This window comes from Nuphar pumila, chromosome 3, assembly GCF_984573655.1.
Source record: "Nuphar pumila chromosome 3, dmNupPumi1.hap1.1, whole genome shotgun sequence".
NCBI lineage: Eukaryota > Viridiplantae > Streptophyta > Magnoliopsida > Nymphaeales > Nymphaeaceae > Nuphar > Nuphar pumila.
The window spans coordinates 21,594,761-21,619,580 of record NC_143251.1 but is presented as its reverse complement, the minus strand read 5'-3'; the positions used below and the strand labels follow the sequence as shown (position 1 = coordinate 21,619,580).

Below are 24,820 nucleotides of genomic sequence, written 5' to 3'. Positions count from 1 at the left end.
TGGATGGAAGTCGGTTGATGAGATAAACCGATGCAAGAGCCGCTTCGGCCCAAAATCTTTTTGGAATTTTTTGAGAAATTAACAAAGTTCTTGTAGTTTCAATTATGTGTCTATGTTTTCGTTCGGCCAACCCATTTTGTTGGGGAGTTTTGGGACAAGACCTTTGATGAACAATCCCATTATTTTCAATATAACTTTTGAAATCATTTGAGAGATATTCTCCCCCGGAGTCGGTTCTAAAAATTTGTAATTTACTATTGAATTGATTTTGTATTAACATGTGAAAGATCTTGAAAGTAGAGAAAACCTCATGTTTATGTTTGAGGAAGTATATCCAACTATACCTTGAAAAATCATCCACATAAATAACATAATATGAAAAACCTCCCTTAGACACAACGGGTGCCGGTCCCCATACATCCGAATGCACAATTTCGAAAGGTTTGGTTGAAAACATAGTTCTTTGTCCAAAAGGTATGCTTCTCATTTTACCAAGAATGCAATCATTACAATTGAAATTGTCTTTACATAAGGTTTTAGCAAAATGTAAATATGAAAGCTTGACAATATTTGGATGCCCAAGGCGTTTATGCCAAACATTTATATCCTTATGTTGGGCAACATTACAAAAAGAGGTTTTTGGAATTTGAAGAAATTGCATGAGATAAAGATCTCCCTTCCTAGAGCCTTCCCCAATCAACTTCCCGGACCGGCGATCCTGTATCCAACATTTATTTGATGAGAATTTGATATCACACCCATGATCCGATAGTTGAGAGACGGAAAGCAAATTTAAATTTAGTTTTGGTATAAATCTAACTTTTGGAATAAAAAAACCTTGTCTTTCAAAATCACCAATTCCTTTTATTTCAAGAGAAGCCCCATCCGCGGTGGAGACAAAAGAGGGTGACAAATTTTTTGAGTATTTGGAAAGTGACAAAACATTTGGAGTCATATGAAAGGATGCACCCGAGTCTAAGAGCCAAAGAGTCTTACCGGGAGGAGAGAAGGTGGTCATGGCGGCTCCGGAAACGGATCCCTTGAGGAGTGGTTGAAGAGCTTCCATGATTTGATTGAGAGCCAAAGTAGCATGATTGGAAGTAGAAGGACCTTCCTCCTTGGTTGATTGGAAAGTAGTAGACATAGCCACCATCTTCTTCCATTTAGGGCATAGCGGTTTAATGTGACCCGGTTCTTTGCAAAAATGGCATATGATCTTACTATAATCTCTCCTTCCATAATGCCCACCATTTTCTCTTCCTCCTTGATTTTTGTTAAAATGAGGGGGTTTATAGGTTTTAACATTATTCCCCGGTCTTGAGACGGCATAAGCACCCTCATCCTCATCTTTAGAGGGAACGGCCAACACACTTAGATTGGTTTTATTCATTCCCAATCTAGTTTCTTCTCCACTTAATTTGGTAAGCACATCTTCCAAAGGAGGGGAAGAGAAAGAAGATAAGAGAGAGGATCTAGTTTGTTCAAACTCGGGTCTAAGCCCATTTAAAAAGTTAAAGAAATGATCCTCTTCTAGTTGTTTGGCCCTCAATTCAATAGCCTCACCGCTCCATTTAGGTTCTTGGAGGGCAAGCTCATCCCAAATAGTGGATAACTCGGCGAAATACTCTCTAACGGACATTTCTCCTTGTTGAAGGGTTAAGGCCTTCTTTTGGAGATAGTACTTATGGGACAAATCTCTTGAAGTATACATTCTTTCAAGATATTCCCATACTTGACATGCCTTTTTGAACTTTAGAATATTGGCATTAATTTTGGTCTCAACCGAAGAGAAGAACCATGAGAGAATTTTGTAGTTTTTCATTTCCCATTCTTCATGCTTCTTATTGTAATCTTCAAAAGCCTTTTCTCTTTCTTCTCCCTCAAGAACCTTGATCTCCCCTTTGTCGAGAGTAGTAATTTTTGGTACGGGTTCGGGAATAGTTCCTTGAACATATCCCCAAAGTCCCTTTCCTTTTATATGGGCCTCCATATTCCCGGCCCATACATGATAATTCGTTCCATTCAATTTGAAGCCAAGAGAGAAGTGCGAATCCTTTTCGCCCATTAGAGAGGATACAAAGAGGAATAAATGCGTACCACAAAGCGAAATGAGTCCCTTCTTGATGTAGGAAGCTTGCAAAATATAGAATGAAGAGCCGAGTCTTCACTTCCACCACCACAACTCAATGGCACGCTTTACGAGGTATTCCAACGAAGAGAAATAAGAGCACGATCTTCTTTTCCTTTAAGCCTAGCTTTGATACCATGTGAAAATATCTCAAAAAATGAGATAAAGAGTGCGATGAGCACACCACCACCAATGTGCACAAAAGCACAAGAACACTTAGAACAAATGTACACAAAGGTACAATAAAGAAACTCAAATGCACAAAGGCATACAAAATATAAAGAATTTTATTGAGAGGCTTGGAGAACAAAAGCTCCAAGAGGTGAAAAATACAAAGGGGGAACTCCCCTATTTATAAGAGGGAAAAGGAGCCTTGGAGGGGCTCCACTAGCTGTTGGAGCCCCTCCAACGGTTAGAATTCTAACCGTTGGAGAGGCTCAACAGCTAGTGTTGAGCCCTCCAAGGTTGACTTTGAGTCAACAAAGAAATAAAGAAGAAAAAGACAAAAAAAAGGAAAAGAAAAAAGAAAAGAAGAAAAGTAAAAAAGGAAAAAGAATTACAGCATATTCATAATTATGAATATGCGCAAAATGGAGAGAAATGACTAAAAAGAAAACATATATATTTACATATATATATATATAGATAGATACATATACATATATACGTGATGTATATATGTATATGTATCTCTCTTTATATATATATATATATGTAATATTTACATAAAGAGATACATTTTAACAGGGTCAACCCTCTTTATTAGGACAGTATTACAAGACAACAATGTCTAAAGTACCCTAGAAAGAATATGAAAGAACTACAATATAATAAACTAGCTAAATATGTACTATGTGATACATAAACAAATGCAAGAATACCGAGTATATCCCTAAGGCATGACAACATCAACCTGCTATTTTCACAAATAGGACCGTACAAGGCTTGAACAAACTCCTATCTTTGCAGGTCTAGTTAAAATTCAAAAGAAATTTTGCAGAAGGTTTCAGATTCATACTCAAAGAGACTGAATCTTACAGTATGCCCTATTGTGTAGGACGTATTATAAAATACTATGTCATAGCAATTGTAACTTTTGCCCCATAGCATGGATAGAATATGGATGGAGTCATCCATGTGCTCTGAGGTATCAACACACTTACGGAAGTGAAGCTTGAGTGTTTGCATGAAATATTTGTTTACGAAGTCCAAAAAAAGGTATATGTTTGTACTTCACTATAATTTTGATTGTAGCATTTGTTTTATTTATGGGTTCTTGCCAAGATTTTTCATTAAGTTCTTTGTTTTTCTCTTCCCCATTTCTTCATTTTTTTAAATTCTAACTTTTGTGATGATTTCATAATAACATCTTGAAGAAAACCAAAACCTTATATTGTTTATAAGGAGAAGTTCTTGAATGAGAAATTTCCTAGAATCATCCTGGTTATGTACTTTGGTAGACTCTTGAAATCTAACAAGAATTTTACTAGGACCATCCTGGTAAGATAGTTCTATAGACTCTTGAATCTTTTCTCAATGATTATGATGCTTTTACAGCCACACATCATATTTGTGTGAATTTCAGGTCGGTTGCAATCAAAAGAAAGATAATCAAAAGGAGATAGACTCGGCACCATGTGGCCTTGCAATTGAAGGACCAGAAGTTATAGAACAGTGTGGCAATTCATTGTTATTGATCGATGATGAAGAGCTTGAGTTGAGAGAATCCCAGGTGGATTCAAATTCATTCACCTGTTCATCTCATCTGACCTCCCATGGAAGGAATGGTTGCACCCTTTGTAAAGGTCTGATCTTTGTCTTAATTTTCTTAATTTTCCATACCAATGTGAAAAATGTTGAGGCATAGCGATGCACAACAATTGCCCATGAAATGAGGCGTAAACCTGCAGGCATAAAGTGTAAGCTTCAGAAAAAATGTTAACAAAAAAAAACAGTGCATTATTTATGATCCAGTAATGAATTACAATTAAAGAATTTAAAGTAATCACAAAATGATTTATAAGAAATGAATGTAGTACAATAATTTGAATGATCTAAAGAGCAAGATGTAACCAAAGAACAAATAAGAGAACTAATACTATTCCAACATAATTAAATACAGAATTGAACATGCGTTATTGGATTAACCGCCTAATTCATTATAGAAGATCTAGAAAAACTTTGACATGATAAAAAACATGATTTCAAGAATATCCAGAGTTAACAAAATGACATGTATTGTGATATTTTAAAAATTCTGACATCCTTACATCAGAAAACATTTGGGAATATCAAGAAAAATATATGTTTCGGGATTCAACTCATTGTCTAATTTTTTTAGGATAAAATAAGTGGACAATCTCAGTACCTATCTATGGAAACTATGGTCATCCAAGCTGTTCTCTTATTAAGACAATTAAACAGAAAAAAAAAACAAATATGAATTCTTTTTCCTTATCCAGAAATGCTTATAATACTGCACCAAGATAATCGGTGACATCTGATTTGGATCTTGGTATTACCAAATTAAATCTAATTGGAAGCAAGTATATAAAAGAAAAACAGAAACACAAAATAGTATATGCATAACAGAAGGGGAAGAAAAGAAAAAAGGGGAGAGAGGCAGCAGAAAAGAAGGGAAAGCAAAAAGAAAAGAAAAGAAAAAGGAGAGAGAGAGAGAGACTGCTATCTCATCAGACTCTTGTTGATAGTGGAAGCGAAAAAGAAGAAAAGGTGTCGGGGGGTGGTGGCAGTGGAGGTGCCATAAACGATCCCTCCTTCCTTTTACATATCCTTTTATTAATGAAAATGGGGTCTTTATTCCTAATTTAACTGTGTATGAGATGTGCACCTCATGTTTGAGGTGCACATGTTAAACCCATTTACTCTTCATACATGTGCCTCGAGACACACTTTAACTACATTGCTCCACACTAGTTGTTAGCTTTTTTGCATAGACATGAAGATCTAGTTGTGGTTACTATTTTCTGTCAAAATGATATTGTAGCATTGTATTATTATTCTAGACTTGTTGGGAAGATTTCCTCCACCATCTGTGAACATGCGATATCCTTTGGCGATGCGACCCTGGGATTCTTCTCCTGATATTGTTAAGAAGTTGTTTAAGGTAATTCAGCCACCTAAGTATCTCTTTTTGATTCCTTAAAATGCAAGCTTACATTGAGTACTAGCACTTCTCTTTGTAATTTTCTCTAGACAACACTTTTTTTTATTCATATTTGCTATTCTAATCCTTGCTGATTTTCTAAGTTGGCAAGCTACTAATGTAAAATGTGTGCGCTCTTTTTTTTATGATAGTTAGATAGTTTTGTTTTGTTGATTGGTGTTTGATCTGGGGTTTCTATTCGATATTCATGTTTTTGTCCCTCTTGACATGATGTTTTTTGCTTTATTTGTTCTTCCACTGTCTTTTGACTTTAAGATTTTTGGGCATACTGGTATAACAGAAAAGTTAGGTTGAACATGCTGTAATGAGATATGCGGAAATACAAATTACAAATGATAACACAAGCGGGTTCAATAAAGAACCAAATATCACAAGCACATAAAGTGCAAAAAACACAAACCCACTAAGGGGAGAATGCCAAAAGGCAAAAGAAGAATATTATTAAAGAAAGTGAGAGAACTCATACATAGAATGAGGGGGGAGACCCCTTTATATACAAAATGGAAAAGGTAGAGAGAGGGGGCCATTGGGGCTCCCACTAATAGACGTTGGGGAGCCCCAACGGTCATATTAATGACCGTTGGGGACCCCAAGGTCTATTCAAGTGGGGCCCCCAATGAACCCAAAATAAAAGAAATAAAAAATAAGAAAATAAAAAATCCTAAATAGGGATATATATATACATATATAATTTAACACATGCTACAACATTCTTCTTCATTCAATGGAGCTTTTTCTTGTCGTTGATTTTTTTAGATGCTTGTAGTGCATGAAAAAGGGCTTTTGTTAAGTCTCTGAAACATTGAAAATGAGCAAAAACAAAGGGCTGAAATCAATCACCATATACACATTATATTTTAGTTTGATCACCACCATACGAATTAAATTATTGGATGATGAATAACTAAATAAGGTGACAAGTTAGATACCAGTCTAAACTCTAAAGCCAAAAGCTATGTCACATGGGTGCGGGTGCGACACGGGTGCGGCGCAATTTTAAAAATTTTGGACAGGGGGACTCGGCTATATATATATATATAATATATCCTGTGTGCATATATATGGATATTGTCCTCTAAAGTTTGGCACCAGCATGAGTGTTTTTATAAACTTTGCAAATTATACTTTTGCCCTTGCAGAAAGGGGGGTCCGGGGGCTCCCCCCGGCGCGGGGCAGCGCCCCCCATAATTTTTTTTTTCTGGGGCTTATGTTTGAGACTCATGCTATATATATATATTTAAAAAATATATAAAAAGTTCATTTTTTTTTGTTTTTTACCCTAAAAATGGACAATTTTTGGACTCAGTCAACGTTAACCAAGTCCAAAAAAGGACGGACTCGGCCTCGACTCGTTGACCGAGTCCGACTCGACGTTGACCGAGTCTGGGCCGTGTCCGAATCCGCACCCGTGTCGGGGCGTGTCGACTCGGGTGTAGCGCCTCCCTAGCCGAGTCCGTGTGACATAGGCCAAAAGTTGAAACCAATAGAACAGTTAGATAATATTAATATATGTAGGAGAGAGATTGGAATAACATTGTTTTATACAATTCTTTTACACTTGTAATGGAGTAAATGTGTGTCCTTGTGTTTGCTTATCAAGCAGTCTAATAAGTGATCGTTTGATACATTATAGGGAAGTCACAGATGATCTTGAAAATAAACAAGTGTGCCAAAGAAATGATTAAACAAGGAAATGTTTCCTAATAAAGCAGGACCACTTGTTTATGCTTTATCTTCTCAGGGAAGCCATTTTTTGTGAATGTAGAGATGCTCTTATTCTCACTTCAAAGAATTCCATTCTCCCAAGGTGAAATCTAAGTCGATTTAGTTGACAAATAGTCATTCAACTGTGAACATGGTTCAAGCTGTCCTGATCATTCATCTATCTTTGGTATCTTTTGAGATGGAGTGGTGAGAAAGAAGCAAGTTAAAGAGCTTGGTAGTTTTAAGCATAGTCATTGATATGGCAGATATTTGAAAATATCGTGTAATATTGTAATTTTTTTCACAACAGCAAAAAAACTTTGAAAATGTTGCAATATTTTTTTCCAAGTTTTACAACTTTTTCTTCTTTTTTCACATAAACACATCTATATAGAGATTCCTAGCTGACTTTTAATAGTTACCTGCAAGGGAGTCAACTTTCTTTTGGTTTTGTTGATCGGATAATTTACTCAAAAATATTGCTGTACAGTTTTTTCTCTGTGCCTCCAGTGAGCCATACTACACTTTTGAGCTGGCTTAGGCAATGAATGTTTGGATCAGGATTGCTAAAGTGTGTCATTTTTTGTGCAGGTCTTTCGTTTCTTGTATACTCATGCTGATATGATTGAGACACCTCCCTTCACATTGGATGAGTTTGCTCAGGCATTCCATGAGAAGGTATATCTGAGATCAAACCTTAATTCTCCAAATTATTACGTTCAGTATTTGGTTTAAACTTTAAACTTGTTAAGCCTTATTATTTAGTATTTACGTAGTTGCAAATGTTTTTGGATTTGTATGTGAATATGGATGAGAATATATTTCTTGGTTGGTAAAGCATTCTCTAGATATTCTGATATTCTGCTGTCCTTTTCAGTCTATCTTTGTTAAGCCTTGTATGCAATCTCATGCCACCTATTGAGAATGGACTTGTTGGCTTGTCTTTGCTAGGCAAGTTTTCTGTCTTCATTGCAAATCCTTCTAGTGATAGTTTGATCCATGATTTGTAGGGTTTATAAGACTCTTTGTGTTGTTGATGCAACAATGTTTAGCGCTAAATTTTATTTCTACTTCCAAGTATTAGGAGCAAATGTTGTTGCCTGGTTGATATATGGTGGGTTAACTCCTGATGCCAATAGACTACCGCTTGCCTTGTCACCTTTTACTGACACTTTGGCCCATGAATTGCATGTTGTGTGGGAAATTTCATGTTCGTTGTCGAGGTTAACAATGTTTAGGGCTAGAATTATTTGCATTTCCAAGTGGTATGAGTAGATATTGTCTCCTGATCCATTTTTGGTGGGTTGAATGAGTTAGAACAAATGACCAAGTGAGGCATGACCTTATATTTCACCAAAATTACTTGGTGAATCAATATCAATTCATGATAACAAAGCTGAGAGTAATAACTGTAGGATTAGGATTAATGAACTTGTATTCTCATCTTTAATGCCATTTGCACTGCAAAATGCAAATGTAATATACAATACTGCTATAAGAATTCATAATAAGTCAAACTTTCTTGGTTGGGAATCTAATATTTGCATGACCTAGGTGGAAAACAATTTGAAGGTACAAGCCATTGATTATGCAGCTAGTCCTACCTTTGTTACATATGGCGGGATTGTAAAATATGTATCAATAACTTGTACAAAAAGTGTTAAAAGTAAATAACGCATCATTTCCTATTGTAAAAGTCATACAGATTTTTTTGGAATTTTCTGAATAATTTAAGAAAAATAAGAAAAAATTGTAAACAGTTCACTATGCAAAAAGCAATGTTAGCTACAAAGCAAATCCAAAATATCACATAAGAAATAATAAGCAACTACATGAAACATCAAACACTCAAGAATTAAGATAATTAGTTAATGAAATCTGATACTCTATGTGACATAAGACCCTATTTTCCCTAATTATCGGCATTAATTTACTTCAGATAATAGTGATTTATATAAAAGTCAAACCAAGGTCCTTATCTGTCTAAGTGCTGTAAAAGGTGCCCATAACAAAAAAATAATTTTTAATAATTAAAACATAAGTAATTTTCTTCTAGACTTTTGAAACAAAGTAATAATATGTTAAAGTTGATTTTTAAACTATAAAACTGAAGAAAAAACTAAAATTTTAAAATATAAAAATTTGGACTCATTTCAAAAATTTCCAAATTTCTATGGGAACCATGGAATTAACTTTTTATTCTTTAGGAAATTGAATTTTGAACTATTATTAATGGACTCAAATAAGGGATATTTGCTTATCTACATGTAATGTCTTAAGTAAATGGAGAAAAAAATGTCAACAAGGACATTTACTTAAATGACATTATACGTAAGTAAGTTGAAAGATCAGGGAAAAGATTGTAATTTTATCCCTTGACCAGTTGACAGCCCAACTTCCTTTTGCCGCTTTAGGCCCTCTATTATGGGGTGTGGAAAAAGAAAGAGGAAGGAAGAAGAGGGGCTAGGAGTGAATGACACTGGGATGACTTAGAGAACTTCATGTTGCTAGTTAACTAATTAATTATGGTTTTAATAATTAGAATTAGCCTTAGTAGTAATTAGTTGTAGTTTTCACAAAAGTTAGGTTTTCTTAAACTAGTTTTGTAGCTATGTAGTCATGGCTTTCTAAAATTAGGATTATATTAGTTTTATAAGTAATTATGGCTTTGATAAGTAGGATTAAATAACCTTTCTTGACTTAGTTTCTAATAATAATGCTTACTGTTTTAATAAATGAATTACTATAAGTAATTGAATTTATTGGTTTATGGTTTTGGTTTTGAATGTTAAAAAGCTTAATGTTCGTAATTAGATAATTGGGAAGTAAATCCTGTAAGTCAAATAATCAATTACAATTTTTGTATTTTTTAAAATTACTGTTTTTTCAAAAATGATGAAGTTTTATTGTTATTAAATATGGTTTAACTGCCTCCTTCACTATGTCACAGGGATCAACGCACCCAGGGTCATTTATGTCCAACTTTTGGACTTTATATATATATATATATATATATATATATTTTGCCGCACCCCCGCACCCAAGTTTTTTGAAAGTGCAGCACCCCTGCACCTGCACCCACACCCACACCCACACCCACACCCACACCCACACCCGCACCCGCACCCATGTGACATAGCTCCTTCATTTAAACTGAAATTCTAGATTGTTTTTGAGAAGTTTTTTTTTTTTAAATAATTTAAAAAAAAGTTAATTAGCTACAACTCTTATAAATTTGATTATTTTTTAATTGTATGCACATAATTTTTGGTTTTTTACTGCCCTCTTTGTGTTTATCATAATTCCTGCTATTCAGAAAAACGAATTTCGTTTTCAAAAGAAAATGAAAGCTTCATTCAAATAATTTGAAAATCCTTTATTTTGGGAGAATGCTGTTCTTATTGAATTTAAGTATTTGAATTTAAATATCTATTCACATAAGTGTAAGCAGACCACCGACCTAATGGTATATCGACTCTTGAGTCTTGACAGCCTTATGAAGTATGGATCTCTTAAGGATAATTGACCTATTTGGCTTGTGGTTGGGATCTATCGATCTAGTCGACTTAGTTCTGAGCTATGTCATAGGGATTCGGCTAGCAGGGTGCCGCATCCGACTCGACGCGGGTGTGGCACCGGGTGTGGTCAACCTGACCCTGGGTGCGTTGACCACACCCAGGGTCATTTCGGTCCATTTTTTTTGGATTTAAAAAAAAAAATTGCCCTATGAAATGGGCTGCGGAATTTAAAAAAAAAATCTTGGGGGGGGGGGGGGGGGGGCGCCGGGGGGACCCCCCGGACCCCCCTTATATATATATATATATATATATATATATATATATATATATATATATATATATATATATATATATATATATATACATTTTTGCCCCTGCCGCACCCCCGCACCCGCACCCATGTGACATAGGTTCTGAGAAATCAAGTGACCCTTCGAGTAGCTATCAGCCCATTGGAGTTTTTGAGAAGGATACAAGATGTTTGGCCCTTTTTAGATTGGTGGAATTTGCCACCAACTATTGTTATCAGCCCATTTGAAGTACATAGAGATTTTATCAATGCAAATAAAATTTGGGATTTGTCAACCTTCAGATCTTCAAGGAAATGTGAATTGGATCTAAAAGATGTTTTGTAAAGTTTAATGAAATAATAAATTGGATGATTGTGGAAAAGCAAGTTTCATGAATTTGTGAAGTGATTTACAAAGTGTTTTAAGACCTATTTTGATGTCTTTTATATGTAATCCATTTGAAAAGCCAGTTTCACAGTTCAAATTGGATTTATAAAAGTGATCTGAAATATATTGTTCCGTCTTTTTATAAATGTCTTTTCATCAGTTTTCCAAAAGTGATTTTACAAAGTAATATAAGATTTACTATTATGCCTTTTGGAAGTGTCTTTTCAACTGAATCTTCTGAAAATCTTTATAAACCTAATTATTAGGACTGTAATTATTTGCTTACAGAACATTATAGTTCATTAGTTGCTTAGTATTGTTTCAATGTAAAAATTTTGTTAGAAGTAGCAAAAGATTTTGAAAGATGCTCACAGTGTACTTTAAATGAGGATATCAACGTGGAAGTCAGGTGCCGTAGTTTGCAATTGAGTGGTTTAGTCTGTCATTTTTGTCTTTTTGAAAAATATTTTAAGTTACAAAGCTGTATTTTGACCTGTACTAGAAATTGTAGTGAAAACTAAGTTATTGGATAGAGTTGTATTGAAATGCTATGTTTATCTCATATTTTTTGCTTTTCTCTACAGTTGTATCCAGTTTATTTGAAACCCATGTAGAAAAATGAACAGCCCGATAGTCAAATGCTGAGGTATGACCATAGGTCTGTTTTGAGGTGTGACACTAAGTATCAAACCAAATAAAAAACTCATAATTGACAAAAAAATAAGTCATATAAGAAAAAAATATATAGAGAGAGATCACTTTCTTTGCCTCAATACTCGGAAATTCACGCCCTATTTGCACCAAAAACACTAAAAAACCTAACCCTTGCAAACTCTAAATCTCACACCCAAAAAAAGTTACTCAGGGTGTGTTTGGGGTAAAATGCAACCCTTGTAAGTGAAAAAGATGCAGCCAAAATCGGTCGAACGTTTTAAAAGTTGTGAAGAATGCTGCTAGAAAATATTAAATTTGGGTAGTTGCTTTTTCCTAAAAAAGTTCTATATCGTAATGTATTGTGAGATACATTAGAACTTTTACTACGATTACATTGGGTGGAAGCAGGTGAAGAGTGACAGTATGATTATGGGCTCTTTGGGCGAAAGCAGAAACATATTAAAAGGGGATAAGGGGAAAATCAGTACAAAAATGTCTTAATCCAGCTAGGAAAGATGACTGAACAGAATCACAAAGTCCTTTATAATCTGAGAGGCGATTAGGGAAGATGACTAAGAAGAATTACAAGGGACTTTAGAATCTGAAAGGGGACCCAATATTGACACGTAAACGCTACTATGTAGACTTCCAAAAGGTTAAAGGATAATTGGGGAGATATTGTAGCAGCAATGAAGGGCTGGAAAAACATTAGGTGGCAGTCACTCAACCTATCTGATAACCTTCTTCATTATCTTTATGTACAAAAACCCATAATACTTGCCGTTCCATTTTGATGGAAATTTATCACCTCGCATCTCTGTATACAGTGGAAAAACTATAGTCCCTCCCTTTTCACCTTCACACTGGTTTGTAGTTTTGACAACCCTGCACTTACTGTTTGGTTCCAAAATCCATTGGGATTTGTAAACCATGCTTTATATCCAGGGGCTTCCTTTCCAATTTATTTTCTTGCTTGTAAGGTGACTAATTAGATTTATGAACAAAAGAAAGAAAAGGAGATTGATATATAGGAAAATTTCACCATCCAAACTTCAGTATACTTGATATGATCATTTGTTTTGTAACTTTTGTTATCATTCTCGGGATTGTGTGAATTGTGATGTCTCAAGGTAAACACTCTTTTGGCTGATTGATGTATCTTGTAGTTGTCTTAGGCCTACAAACTTGGTGCATGGCAGGTATAGTATCAAGAGCATAATTCTGCTAGAGTGGGTGGTGGGTTGGGCGGTCTCAAATACACATTTCATAGATTAGTTGCATGGAAAACTTTCATGGATTTATTTGACAGTTGTCTTGAAAGACCAGTTTAACTTGGTTCATAACGTCATCTCTATAACTCTATTAAGAAGCTTCCTTATCATTTTTCTCTTGAGACGGCTGCTATCTGCTTCATGGTTAGGAATTTCAGTGTTGGGAAATTTCACAAATCTTGCCAACATTTTCAATTATCCCAATGCAAAAGAATTTGCAACCTCTTATAAAAATGAAAATATATTGGCATTGTTAAGATCTATCTGAATGCTTTTAAATAGCTTCTTTTTCCCGGAAAATGTTGCTAGAAGTGGATTTGAGAAGCAATGTGTGAAGCAAGAAGGAAGTTTCCAAAAAAATGCCTTAGTACGTGAAACATGAAGCATTTAGGAAGCATAAGAGGAATGAGAGAAGTGAGTAGTAACATAAAAAAAAGTAACTAAATTCTGCATTTTTTAAACTAAAATCTGGATTTTTACTTAAATACATCTTTAATCCTTTTGCTCAAAAATATCCAATTACCTATAATATGTAGGTTTTTCAATAAAGTATACTTTTAAAAAGAAAGAACAATTTTTCATGAAAGTGCATTTTTAACATCAACGAAGGTTTGATTTCGCATTGGGGGAAAGAGAGTTTCCCATAAAGTTTTGAAAGCATCAATGAGACATAATTTTTGTCCTTTCCACGTGAGCTTCAGTTTCTAGAAGCTTCTGCTAACCATGCAAATATTTGTCTCCAATAACCTCTGTCACAATCATTAATATTATCCATCTAGTGAAGTGATTCCACTCTGACCTTATTGTACTGATTTCCAAAGATCTATTCTATGATGTCCATGCACCCATTGAAATTTCTAACTTGTTTTGTGGCTATGTGCTATACAGAGCATTTATATCATGTTCATTTTCTTTTCTTTTTTTGTGGGGGGTGGGGGGCGTTGATTGAATCTGAAGCATCTTATGAATATTGTTCAGCTTGTTACATTTCATTCTTGGAAGATGTGAGCCCCTAGCTGGGAGATTTTGATGGTTGTTTGAATTTGTGTTTCAGGATTCTTTGTTACTTGGAGAAATTCATATTTCTCTTCTTCGCCTTCTGCTGAGTGACGCCGACAGTCAGCTTAGCAATGGATCTCTTTCATTGACTTCTAAAGACTGTAAATTTTATGCTTTTACCCAATCAGTAAGTTCAGGACTACAAACTAAAGTCAATATCCATGATTATAATAATTATCTTCTTAGCCTTCATGTATATTTCCAATTTGTTATTTCTGAAAAGGGGAAAATAAAAAAGAAAAGTAATGGATGATACTGCCGGATTTTGGTATTCGTTAGTTTTGCAACAACTGGATTCTTGATGAGAGATCTAATTAACAAACAGTGCCACATAAAAAAATTTCAGCCTTTGTGACAGAAGTAGGGAAGGGATTGCAGATCACAAAGGACTCTTCTGCCTTTAATTGTTGCAGCTTTGCTAAATCATTTTGTTGAAGTCCTTTATCTGTTTTATTTTGTCTCGATCTATGTTTTTTTTCACTTGTTGACTGCTTTAACTTTGTTTCTATTTTTAACTAAAGTTTATCTTTCCTCTCAAAAACTTGTCTCAATGTAATGTGCACTTAACTTTTTTTTATCCATAATAATTGGTGACTTTGGTCAATTTGATGCTTTTTCAGTGGTCAAAATATTGCATGAATACTAGTTAATCAAGTGTCAACACGTATTACCATTTTGTAATTTTTCTTTGTAAATATTTTTTTTATGATTTTTCTTATATGATCAAATAGGTAAAACAACAAGAATTTGATGTCAAGGTGTGGAGGGAACTTCTGAATCCTCTTACTTGGAGAGAAATACTTCGGCAGATCATGCTGGCTTCTGGCTATGGCTCAAACAAGAGCTCATTACTGCAGGCTCGGCAAGATACTAGTAAGGTAGTAGAGAATTAATTCATGTCAAATAATGTCCATTTAGCCTCTGAATTAGTGCTACTCATCATTGGTGTTATGATATTCAGACTTCAACATGATCTGTTCCTGTATTTCATAGCTTGAGAGAGAATTAGGCTTTTTGGTAAATGGACTGCTCTTACATGATCATCTTTTAGGGAATTTTTTGATAAATTTTATTAGTTCTTCTATTAATGTATTTTACATACACTGTCAATGAAAAAATCATTGAAGTACAGAATGAACAAAACTAGGCTTTTGCTTGTCAGAATGTTGTCTGTAAGGTATTCTCGTGGCAATAGCCTCCAAGTAGAATAATTTTAGACTCTTCTTTCTCTTTCCCCCCCCCCCTTCATTTCTTTCTTCGTTATGGCTGATTATTTGAAAATTGGGATTAAGTTTACTAGTTGTCTATCTTGTTTTTATGAGCCTTTGGGTCCACTGACATAGGGAAACATATAATTCAAAAGGTCATGAAGGATTTGATTTTCAGGGGGTGGGGAGGGGCGTGGTGAGGTGGTGGAGAAGACAAAGCTAAGGGGAATGCTTGTCTTTTTCTTCATCATAGCCACCGTTATTCCATTCAAAAAAAGAGTCCTCAGCGAGTCTTTAGTGGTGGTCCACTAAGGATCACCGTATGCTCATCTACTATTGATACTCCCAGTTCACAAACACATATACTTATCAATCTATGGGGTTATTTCTGTTTTTTGGTTTGAGGATGTCGAAAATTGCTCCATATTGGAAGCGCCAAGTGTGCTAAAGACCAAAGACCTAGGAGTTTGGATGGAGATGTAATTTTTCAATTGATGGTTTGCAGATTCTGACTTGGAATAGTTATATTAGATTCATCACTTGGATCATTATGGCTTCCTTAAACACTTTCTTCAGAATTATTTAGATATATAAATAATTTATGTTTGTATTGTTTTTTCATATACTGACATTCCTAATTCAGCTCACTATAGTGTTTCTACTGGTTGCAGTTCTATTTCCATCCCCCAAACTGTTAAAAAACAAATTTTTTTTATTAGATCCCTATAATGGGATCGTAGCTTAGATCTACGCCAAGGTTTCAGAGAGTAAGGAAATAGGATTTTTTCTGAATACCATTTGTTAACCAGTCTTTTGGAAATTCTGTTTCCTATAATTGAACACCGTTATATGTGCATTTGACTTGCATTTCTCTACTCCATTCCTTAAAATCTCCATACCACTCAGGGAATTGTTAAAAAACTATCTCATTAACACCAGCAACTTGATGATTATTCATGTCCTTTTAGGAACGAAACTGGATGCTAAAGCATGGCCTGCGCCCTGGTACCTTGAAGGGAGAATTGTTCAGAATTTTACATAAACAAGGAACCAATGGCATGAAAGTTTCTGAATTAGTGAAAGCTTTTCAGGTATGTACATTTCCTGTACAACGAGGTTTATTCTGTCTGTATTAATGCCTTGAATAATGTTACATTTGTTTGATGAAGTTACAATGGCTCACTTTAATAGATCTCTATCTTTTTTGCTGAAGATGATTGAGTTGGGTCTTCCTGAATCAGCTGATGAACTGGAACAGTTAATATACTCTACTCTTTCAAGTGATATTACATTGTTTGAGAAGATATCTGCATCAGCATTCCGTGTTCGGTTCAACCCCACTACTCAGGCAACTGAGCAGCTGGATTCAGATGCTGAGGACTCAGGGAGTGTGGAGAATAACTCTATGGATTCTGAAGCAGGTGAAAATGATGATTCTGAAGAATTGGGTTCAACAACTGTTGGGCATAGTTTGGTTGCCCATTCCTCTCAAAGCAGAAATTCAAGAAAAAGATTGATTGATACCTCTGAGATAGATGAAAGTCAATCAGGAGAGGCTTGGATGTTAGGCTTGATGGAAGGTGACTATGGAGATCTAACCATTGAAGAGAAACTGGAAGCTTTGGTGGCCCTTGTTGATCTCACTAATGCTGGTTCTAGAATAAGAGTAGAGGTAGTCCAGACTTTCCTCTGACCATTCTTATGGTTTGCAGCATATTAATTGTGCATTTCTTGTAATTTTAGCTGAATCTCAATGATTTATTATATTGAATGATTTTCATAAGACAAGCATCTTTTACATGGATTTCCATAGATTGCATCAACCTTAATTTGTTCCACAGAGCTTTTTATTGGAAATTGGATGCCACAGATTTTGTAACTTTTTTTGTTGATTGTTACCGTGTGGGTTTCAGAGTATTAACACTGGGTTTTCAGGTGTATCAACAGACTAATCTCCATATGTGACACATGGATAAGTTAAAGAAAAGGAATGATTATGATAGCTGGGTGTCTTGAAAATTAATGTACTCTTTAGTTCTTTGTGCAGTCTATGGATTTCATGGCTTATTTTGGTAGTCTTTTCTTGCGATCTTAATCATGCACAGTTTAATTATCTCCTTTTCTCCAGTGAGCTGAAACTTGTTTTTTTTTCTTTTGTTTCCTTAATGTAAAGCAAATCGCAATAACCATAAAAAATATATATACAAGAAATAGACAAAAATCTTTAGCTCTCACAAACATGTAAGGAGAAAAGTCAATTTTATGTAGTAGGCCAAGGGACATTAAAGCTGCAATATAAGGGCACCCTTTCTAAATGTCCAATCCCTTTTGTATAGTGAGGCCGTGGATTGAATGGCCATGTAGTGACATTGAAGCTGCAATTTAGTGACACCCTCTGTAAATATGCAATCACTTTATATAACAAAGGTGACAGGTGAAAGCACCAAATAGAGTAGCATGATGTGAAACCGACTTGCAGAACATAATAGCAACTTAGCAAGCCATTGTCATGAAGAACTAATTGAACAAACAAGTATGCCCAAGTTATTTTCTGTTCTGGCATGTGACGTTTTGACCTTATATGCCAAATTCAGCTTGATATTGTACAAAGCTTATGTATCAATGTTGATACCTTATCTGATACATTAAAGTTCCTGCATTCACTTGTATTGCCTTCATAAGGAAGAAGTTAAGACTGGATTGCTAAATTTCATATATGTTGCAAGTGCCTTATGCACATTTTCCATGTAAATATCTTCCATTCATTTTCTATTTTTGTCTTCATTTTCATTGTGTATCATGTGAAGGTGCATCCCTGCAATATCTGGAATTTGACTTGTTACTGATGAACTTCCTTTGACCTCAAATTTTTGCATTCTTGCCATTACTTTATTTCAAATTATAAGATTCACAATCTCAAAGTCATTTTCTCTGCATCATTTTCCACCATGATTTGGCAAATGCTATTTCTAGGTGGATCTACCATGTTCTTCAACCTTTTCTTAGTTGTGGTCAGATTGCTCAGATAGTTTTATTCTGTTGGATTCTTGTGTGATATTCATCTCTGATTACATATAAAGATCTGTTCATTTTAGAGCTCGCAAAAAGTGTTCACATTACCTATCGAATATGGTGCCGACAGGTGACTGGAATGTTCTAGAATTTAGCTAGAATTGATCCTAACTTCTTGCATGTTTGATTAATTTTATGTTTCTATGTAGAATCCTGTAAGGGACAGACTTGAGGGGCCTCCAAACACATGGCTTTATCGATCTGGGGCAAAAATAAAAAAGGCAAGCAAGAATCCTCGGCCAAACCCATTTCAAAGTCTTAGAGGTGTATCCTTTGTAAAGGAAGTTCATATATCCCAAAAGCATCGCCAAGATCTGGAGGTTTCTGGCAGGCTATTGTCGGATCAGTTGAAGACAAAACAGGGGAAAACAGCAGAGAGAGGTGGTACCAACAAACATTGGATGCAATCTGTTTATTTGGGGTCTGATCGTAGGTACAATAGTTATTGGCTTTTTTTGGGCCCATGTGATGCAAAGGATCCTGGGCATAGGAGGGTGTATTTTGAGTCATCTGAAGATGGTCACTGGGAGGTGATTGACACAGACAAGGTACACCATCCTATAAACTTGTTAGAATAATTGATTTAATCTGACAACACAAAGAAAATTCCATTTTTTATCTGATCTACTTATTTTCCTGATGATCATTCAAGGCATTATTTATTTCATATCTATTATTGAAATTTATTGCGCTAAACCTCCTATCTTGCAGGGTTTAGATGCTCTTTTGTCATCATTAGATAGCAGGGGTGCTCGGGAAGCTCACCTTCTTGCTTCTCTGGTGAAACGAGAAGCTTCTCTCTATAAAGCCATGACCACTGGCTTATCAGTTGAAGATGAAAGCGAATTATGTACTTCTGCAAACCAATATGTTGCAGATGTTACTAATGCTAGTGGATCTTCTCCACTGTCAGATGTAGACAACAATTTGAACTTAAATCACTCTTTTGATAGCAGAAATGGTTTGTTGGTTCCTTGTGGTGCTAGAGCGCATAATGTTGGTAAGAACAGTGACCAAAAGAAAGAGACTTGGGATCGCTGCCGAGCTTTTGATGCATGGGTTTGGAAAAGGTTTTACTATAAACTTGGGTCTCTCAAATATGAAAGAAGGCCCAATTCAGAATCACTTGCCCGCTGTGAACGGTGTAATGACCTGTACTGGAGGGATGAAAAACATTGTATAATATGCCATACTACCTTTGAGTTAGATTTCGATATTGAAGAAAGATACATTGTTCATGTAGCCACTTGTAGAAGAATAGATGATGGTGGTATGTTTCATCATCATAAAGTTTTATCATCAGAGCTACAATCACTGAAAGCAGCCATTCATGTAATTGAGGTGAACACATAATCCCAATGTGTGTGTGTGTGGATGTGCTCCATTCTTCTTGCATGATACCGCCTTAGCAATTGCCAGCCTTCAAGCGCTACAAACCCATCACAGAAACTCCAAGTGCATTGTACACAAATAATGTGGACTCTGTGTGTGTGTGTGTGTGTGTACTAGGACAATATGAGCTGCTAGGTTCAATGACTTTAGTGCCAGTAAGGTTAAAAATTGATTGGATAAACTTCACTAGCACCCAGGGCTGGAATTGTAGCTGCCCCTTGGTAATTTATGGTTAACAAGTCTTGGTCTGTTTCCAGCTCTGGGTGGTTATGAACTTGATACTCACTTTTGGATGGGTGACCAACCTGGTGGATGGGTTGTTAGGTATGCACATGTCCTCCTGGGAGATCATGTAATTGGTCCTCCTCATCCTTTTGTTAACCGAATTCCAGCATGGGTATACCTTGGAACTATTGTTGGTGCCACAAAGGATGGAGGATGCCACTGATTCCTGTTTGTGTCATTATAATTGATCATCTTTGTCCTTTTGTTAGTTGAATTCCAGCATGAGAAAATCTTGAAACCATGGGTGGTACCAGAAAGCATGGAGGACACCACTGATAGCTTCTGGCTTTGCCCTCATGGCGACTGTGCATAAAATTGAGCTGTGCATTCAAACTTGAACATTACCATGTCTAGTGTTATTCATATTCTGTTGGACTTACCTAAATTGCCATTTTTCCATTCCTAGCAGGCAGTTATGCCTGAAGAGGCCTTAGCAAATGCATGGTCAAGGGCAGGGCACATGCTTTGGGTCAAGCGTCTGAGGATGACATCATCCTTGCCTCAGTTTCTACAGGTATTTAATTTGTTTCAGTTTTGTAGCCATTATGTTATGCGAGAAAAATGGACCTGGTTTGATGAATCTTACACTACTTGGAAAATATTTTCAGGTTCTCACTGATTTTGTGGATGCTATCAATGAGGACTGGTTGTGTCAGTTCAATTTAGTTTTTGGTTCACATACAGCTTTGGATGAAATTATGATGTTCTTTGGCTTTATACCACAAACAGTTTCTGCTGTTGCACTCTGGTTAGTTAAACTAGACTATCTTGTTACTTCTTACTTGGAACAAGTTCGACAAAAAGGACCTCTACGAAGCAGTCAACAGCTAAAAAGGTATGATTCCTTCCCAGTGTTATTTCTAGTCTCTTCAACCTGCCTACACCATGTTGGAGTTAAGAGCAATGTTGTAAGTATCGTACGATATGGTACGATACATATCGTTATTATGGGGTATTTTGATATGATACAATCGTATCTCGATACGGGTGTGTATTATACGATACACCCTCATATCTTACGATACGTCCCTGTATCTTACGTTACACTATGATATGAGGCGTATCTTAAGATTCACTATAAATGCAGTTTGAATACACTTATTTCATTTTTTTTTCGAAAACATATAAGGGCCCTTGGGACTAGTTCATATTCATCCCTAAAGAGCTTAAGAGTGATTTAGAGAGTTTTTTTTTCCAAAAAAAAAAATGAAGATGTTGATGATACTCAATGATTGACGTTATCTAACTCATTTTTGTTTGAAATTTAAAAAAAAAAGTTATGTAAACACACATTATTATGAATCTTGTGACTTATTAGCTTAGATTCATTATTTAATATGCACATTATTTCATAGCGTGCATTTTTCTTGTGAGATTGCCATTTATAGCATATTATCTTGATTATTTAATGTTTGATGTCTTATGCACACCATTCATAGCATATAATTGTTTTGATATGTAATATTATAGTTTTATCTTATGCAGTATATCATTGTTTGATGATGTCTTATATATGTGATTTTGTAGTTGCATTTTGTGAAATTCATCATTGTTTCATGCATTATGATTTTTAGAAAATTTTCAAAACTTTATGATTTTTTACGATATGGGTTACGATGCGATACTTACAACCTTGGTTAAGATTATGGTTTAACTGAGATCTGGGAAGGTCCAGTCATGATAGCTGTTTAACCTCAAGACAGAATAGAGTGCGTGAAGATGCTTTTATGCTAGTATTTGATAGTCAGTACCATTAAGATGCTAATTTCACATATTACAGAGCACTTACTAAGCACACCCTTAGTGTGATTTGATACTTGTGATTTTTTTGTGGTTTTCATGAAAAGAATGACTTCAATATCTTGGAAATCCTGTTACAGTTTCCATTTATAATATTTTAGTTGTATTTTTCGTCTTTGTACTAATGTATATCATAGTCACCAATTTGGTGATGTTTTGAAAATATTCTGCTATTTAAGGCTGGAAAAATATCATTATACTTTCAAAATATCAACATATTGAAGATATATTTTTTATCATTTCAGTTTTCTGTTACTCTTTTAGAATAAAGTATTCATTAACAAAAGAAGCCAAAGGATGAGGCGTCATCAGGCTCAAATAAAAGCGAAAGCAAAGTAGCAAAATAATAATAGCAAAACATTAGCTTAGATAAGAAGATAAGCATCAGTGGAAAACCTTGATGACCAGCCTGGAAAGATCAATATTTGGCCATTTTATCTTGGCCCAAATGAGAACCTCTTCACAGTAAGATGAATGAGAACCAGGGAGTGCCGTCTGTCCTCAAATATACGAGAATTACATCCAAGCCAGGACCTCCACCAGTTTTTTGTTATTTTCTAAAAAGTTTAGCATTTTATTGTTTATTCTTAAAAAGTTCTCACCTTTTCTGATATTCTTCTGAGGAATGCCACTTATTTTTAAATTCTTTCAAGAAAAAGTCTTGTGAGATCTTGTCCAGACCGTATATAGCCATTCTTGTGATGTCTATAATATATAGTTGTTTAGCAAGGATTACCCAGAAAGAAAACTATGTTTTGAATAGTTTTTGCCAGGTTCATTTAGATAAAATTCCAAGGAAAAAGTTTGGTGGTGATGTCTTCCGCAGTTAGCAGTTGCAAGCTAGAGCTTTGATGGATGTCTCTCTTGTTTGCAGGAAAACATGTTTGTACCCAATGAAAATGGGAATTCTTGGTTAGAATTACATATGATCCACACATGTATAGTCAGCTGCATATTCATGGTGGCTCCATGCATTCTGTTCCTACACGAACTGTGATGGGGAGTCCTATAAGACTGCCTTCTTCATCAGTATGAAAAGGATCTGCTCTTCGTTGTTCGAAAAGACACAAGCATTATTGGGTCTTGGATGCAGGCAGTCAATGTGAATATCCACAGGCTTCAAGGATAAATCGTACTTTATACAATAAAGTTGCTTCTTTAAATTCGGTTTCAAAATTTTGACTGATCCAGCTAACTGTCGACTATGCATGCGGGCTGGGTCCTTGTGATGTTTGAGCTCTCTTTGCCTTCCAAGGTTTTGTATATTGGATAGTGAAATGAGTCAATATGCCTTAGGTACAATGTGAAAGTTAAATTATCTTTGACAGCATGTGGGGACATAATTGTAATTCTTGTTGGACGAAATGGGGAGGGAGAATTCTCCATTTTTTTTGAGGCAAAAATCATTCTTAATGAACCTAATTGCTTTTTCTGAGCTGTCAGAACAAATGTTTCCAGTGAAAGGAAGTATTTAAATCTTTGTCCAAAGTACCCGTAGCACTTGTTCATGTTTTTTTGTTCTGTAGGGTGAGGTGGATGGGGCCTTGACATTTTTTGGTTCGAGGCAGTTATGCAAGATGAAAGGTACTTGAGACTGGTCTGTTTGAGCTCGGTTCAGTGCATCATGCACTAGGCTTGAGCTTAGTACATGCACCAGTCTTGGTTTGAGAGAAGTCACCTTTGATTGTTTCAAGGACAATGCGGCTTACATGATGCATGTTCTCTTTTTTCATGCAATGTTCACCACTGATATATCAATGGAACTTTTATTTCTCTCAAAAAAACCAGCTTTGAGTTTCAGGCAGGTTTGTGCTTGTTAAATTGAACAAGCCTTAAAGCTGAGCTCAAGTGGGGCTCGTTATTGAATGAACGAGCTGGACCTGAGATTCAGCTTCTTGCGAGAAGCTTGGCTTCAAACACTGGGAGGCATGCCCCCAAGGGGTTTGGCGTAGTGGGAGGGTGCCTTGGCTGCTAGACAGGTGGTCAGGGTTCCATTCTCACGGACATCAGCCCTTTGCATGTAAGAATTGATGAGGGCATTATGCCCCTTGCTCATGCTGAAGCAAGGAGACTTCCTAGGGGTGAGCCACGGGTTTACATTGTTGGGAAAGCGACTGTAAGTATACAATACGTTTAGCTAGTGCGAGTAGGTCTTTGATCCCAATGATGGTTTTCCCGTTCCTCAGAAAAAAAATTTTCTAGGAGGCATTTTGTATGATGCTGAAAAATAGCTCTAAAATTATGTTTTACTAAAATATGTTTCTGCTAGAGAAAAGTTAATGGAATTATAAAATTTCTTCTTTCTTGAGAAAGTATATAAAGGGCCTGTTTGGTTCTTTCCTGGATTGGAATGAGTTCCTAAATGCTCCTGCCATGTTGTCTTTCTCATGAAATACCCTCCTGCTGGGGGAAGGTTAGGGATGGCAGTGGACCGAGGGGAAACGGGGTCCTGCCCTGCCTCTTCCCGTTTGGACCGGGGATGGAGGACATGAAGTGGAGAACGAACTGGGGATGGAGGTTAAAATCAAAACCCGTGCAAGAATGAAGGTGGGGATGGACTTACTCTTGCCCCCGCCCCGCCTCGCCACGCTCCGCTCCGTTAAGAAAATTACTATTATACCTTTATACATGTTATAAAATCCTATATATATATATATATATTCCTAACTCTAACATAAAACCCTTTCTCTCCTCTCTCCTTCCTCTAATGCCGCACAACTCCCATTTATCTCCTCTCCTTTCTCTAATGGGGTGGGGGTAGAGGTCCAAAGTCCCCCTGTCACGGGAATGGAGGCGGAGATTAAAGATAACAGTGGACCAGGGAGAAACGAGGCCTCACCCCATCTTGCCCGTTTGGAGCAGGGA

The 24,820-nt window shown here is 35.9% G+C and overlaps 1 protein-coding gene across 2 annotated transcripts in view; it reads left to right on the top strand.

Moving 5' to 3' along the window:
* The window catches only part of LOC149842248 (homeobox-DDT domain protein RLT3-like), a 61,990-nt gene extending 38,547 nt beyond the window's left edge, over positions 1-23,443 (top strand). Inside the window, exons 6-17 of one of the 2 annotated variants that reach the window (XM_090001335.1) lie at positions 3,714-3,933; positions 5,155-5,255; positions 7,611-7,697; positions 14,194-14,325; positions 14,930-15,076; positions 16,375-16,497; positions 16,620-17,078; positions 18,628-19,026; positions 19,190-19,819; positions 20,565-20,669; positions 20,764-20,990; positions 22,830-23,443. In XM_090001335.1, coding sequence (XP_089857461.1) covers positions 3,714-3,933; positions 5,155-5,255; positions 7,611-7,697; positions 14,194-14,325; positions 14,930-15,076; positions 16,375-16,497; positions 16,620-17,078; positions 18,628-19,026; positions 19,190-19,819; positions 20,565-20,669; positions 20,764-20,990; positions 22,830-22,872 — 2,673 coding nt within the window. In that variant the 3' untranslated portion in view covers positions 22,873-23,443. Of the gene's footprint in view, positions 1-3,713; positions 3,934-5,154; positions 5,256-7,610; positions 7,698-14,193; positions 14,326-14,929; positions 15,077-16,374; positions 16,498-16,619; positions 17,079-18,627; positions 19,027-19,189; positions 19,820-20,561; positions 20,670-20,763; positions 20,991-22,829 lie in introns of both variants that reach the window. The other variant, XM_090001334.1, reaches the window with a different exon arrangement.
* The last annotated feature ends 1,377 nt before the right edge of the window (positions 23,444-24,820 follow it).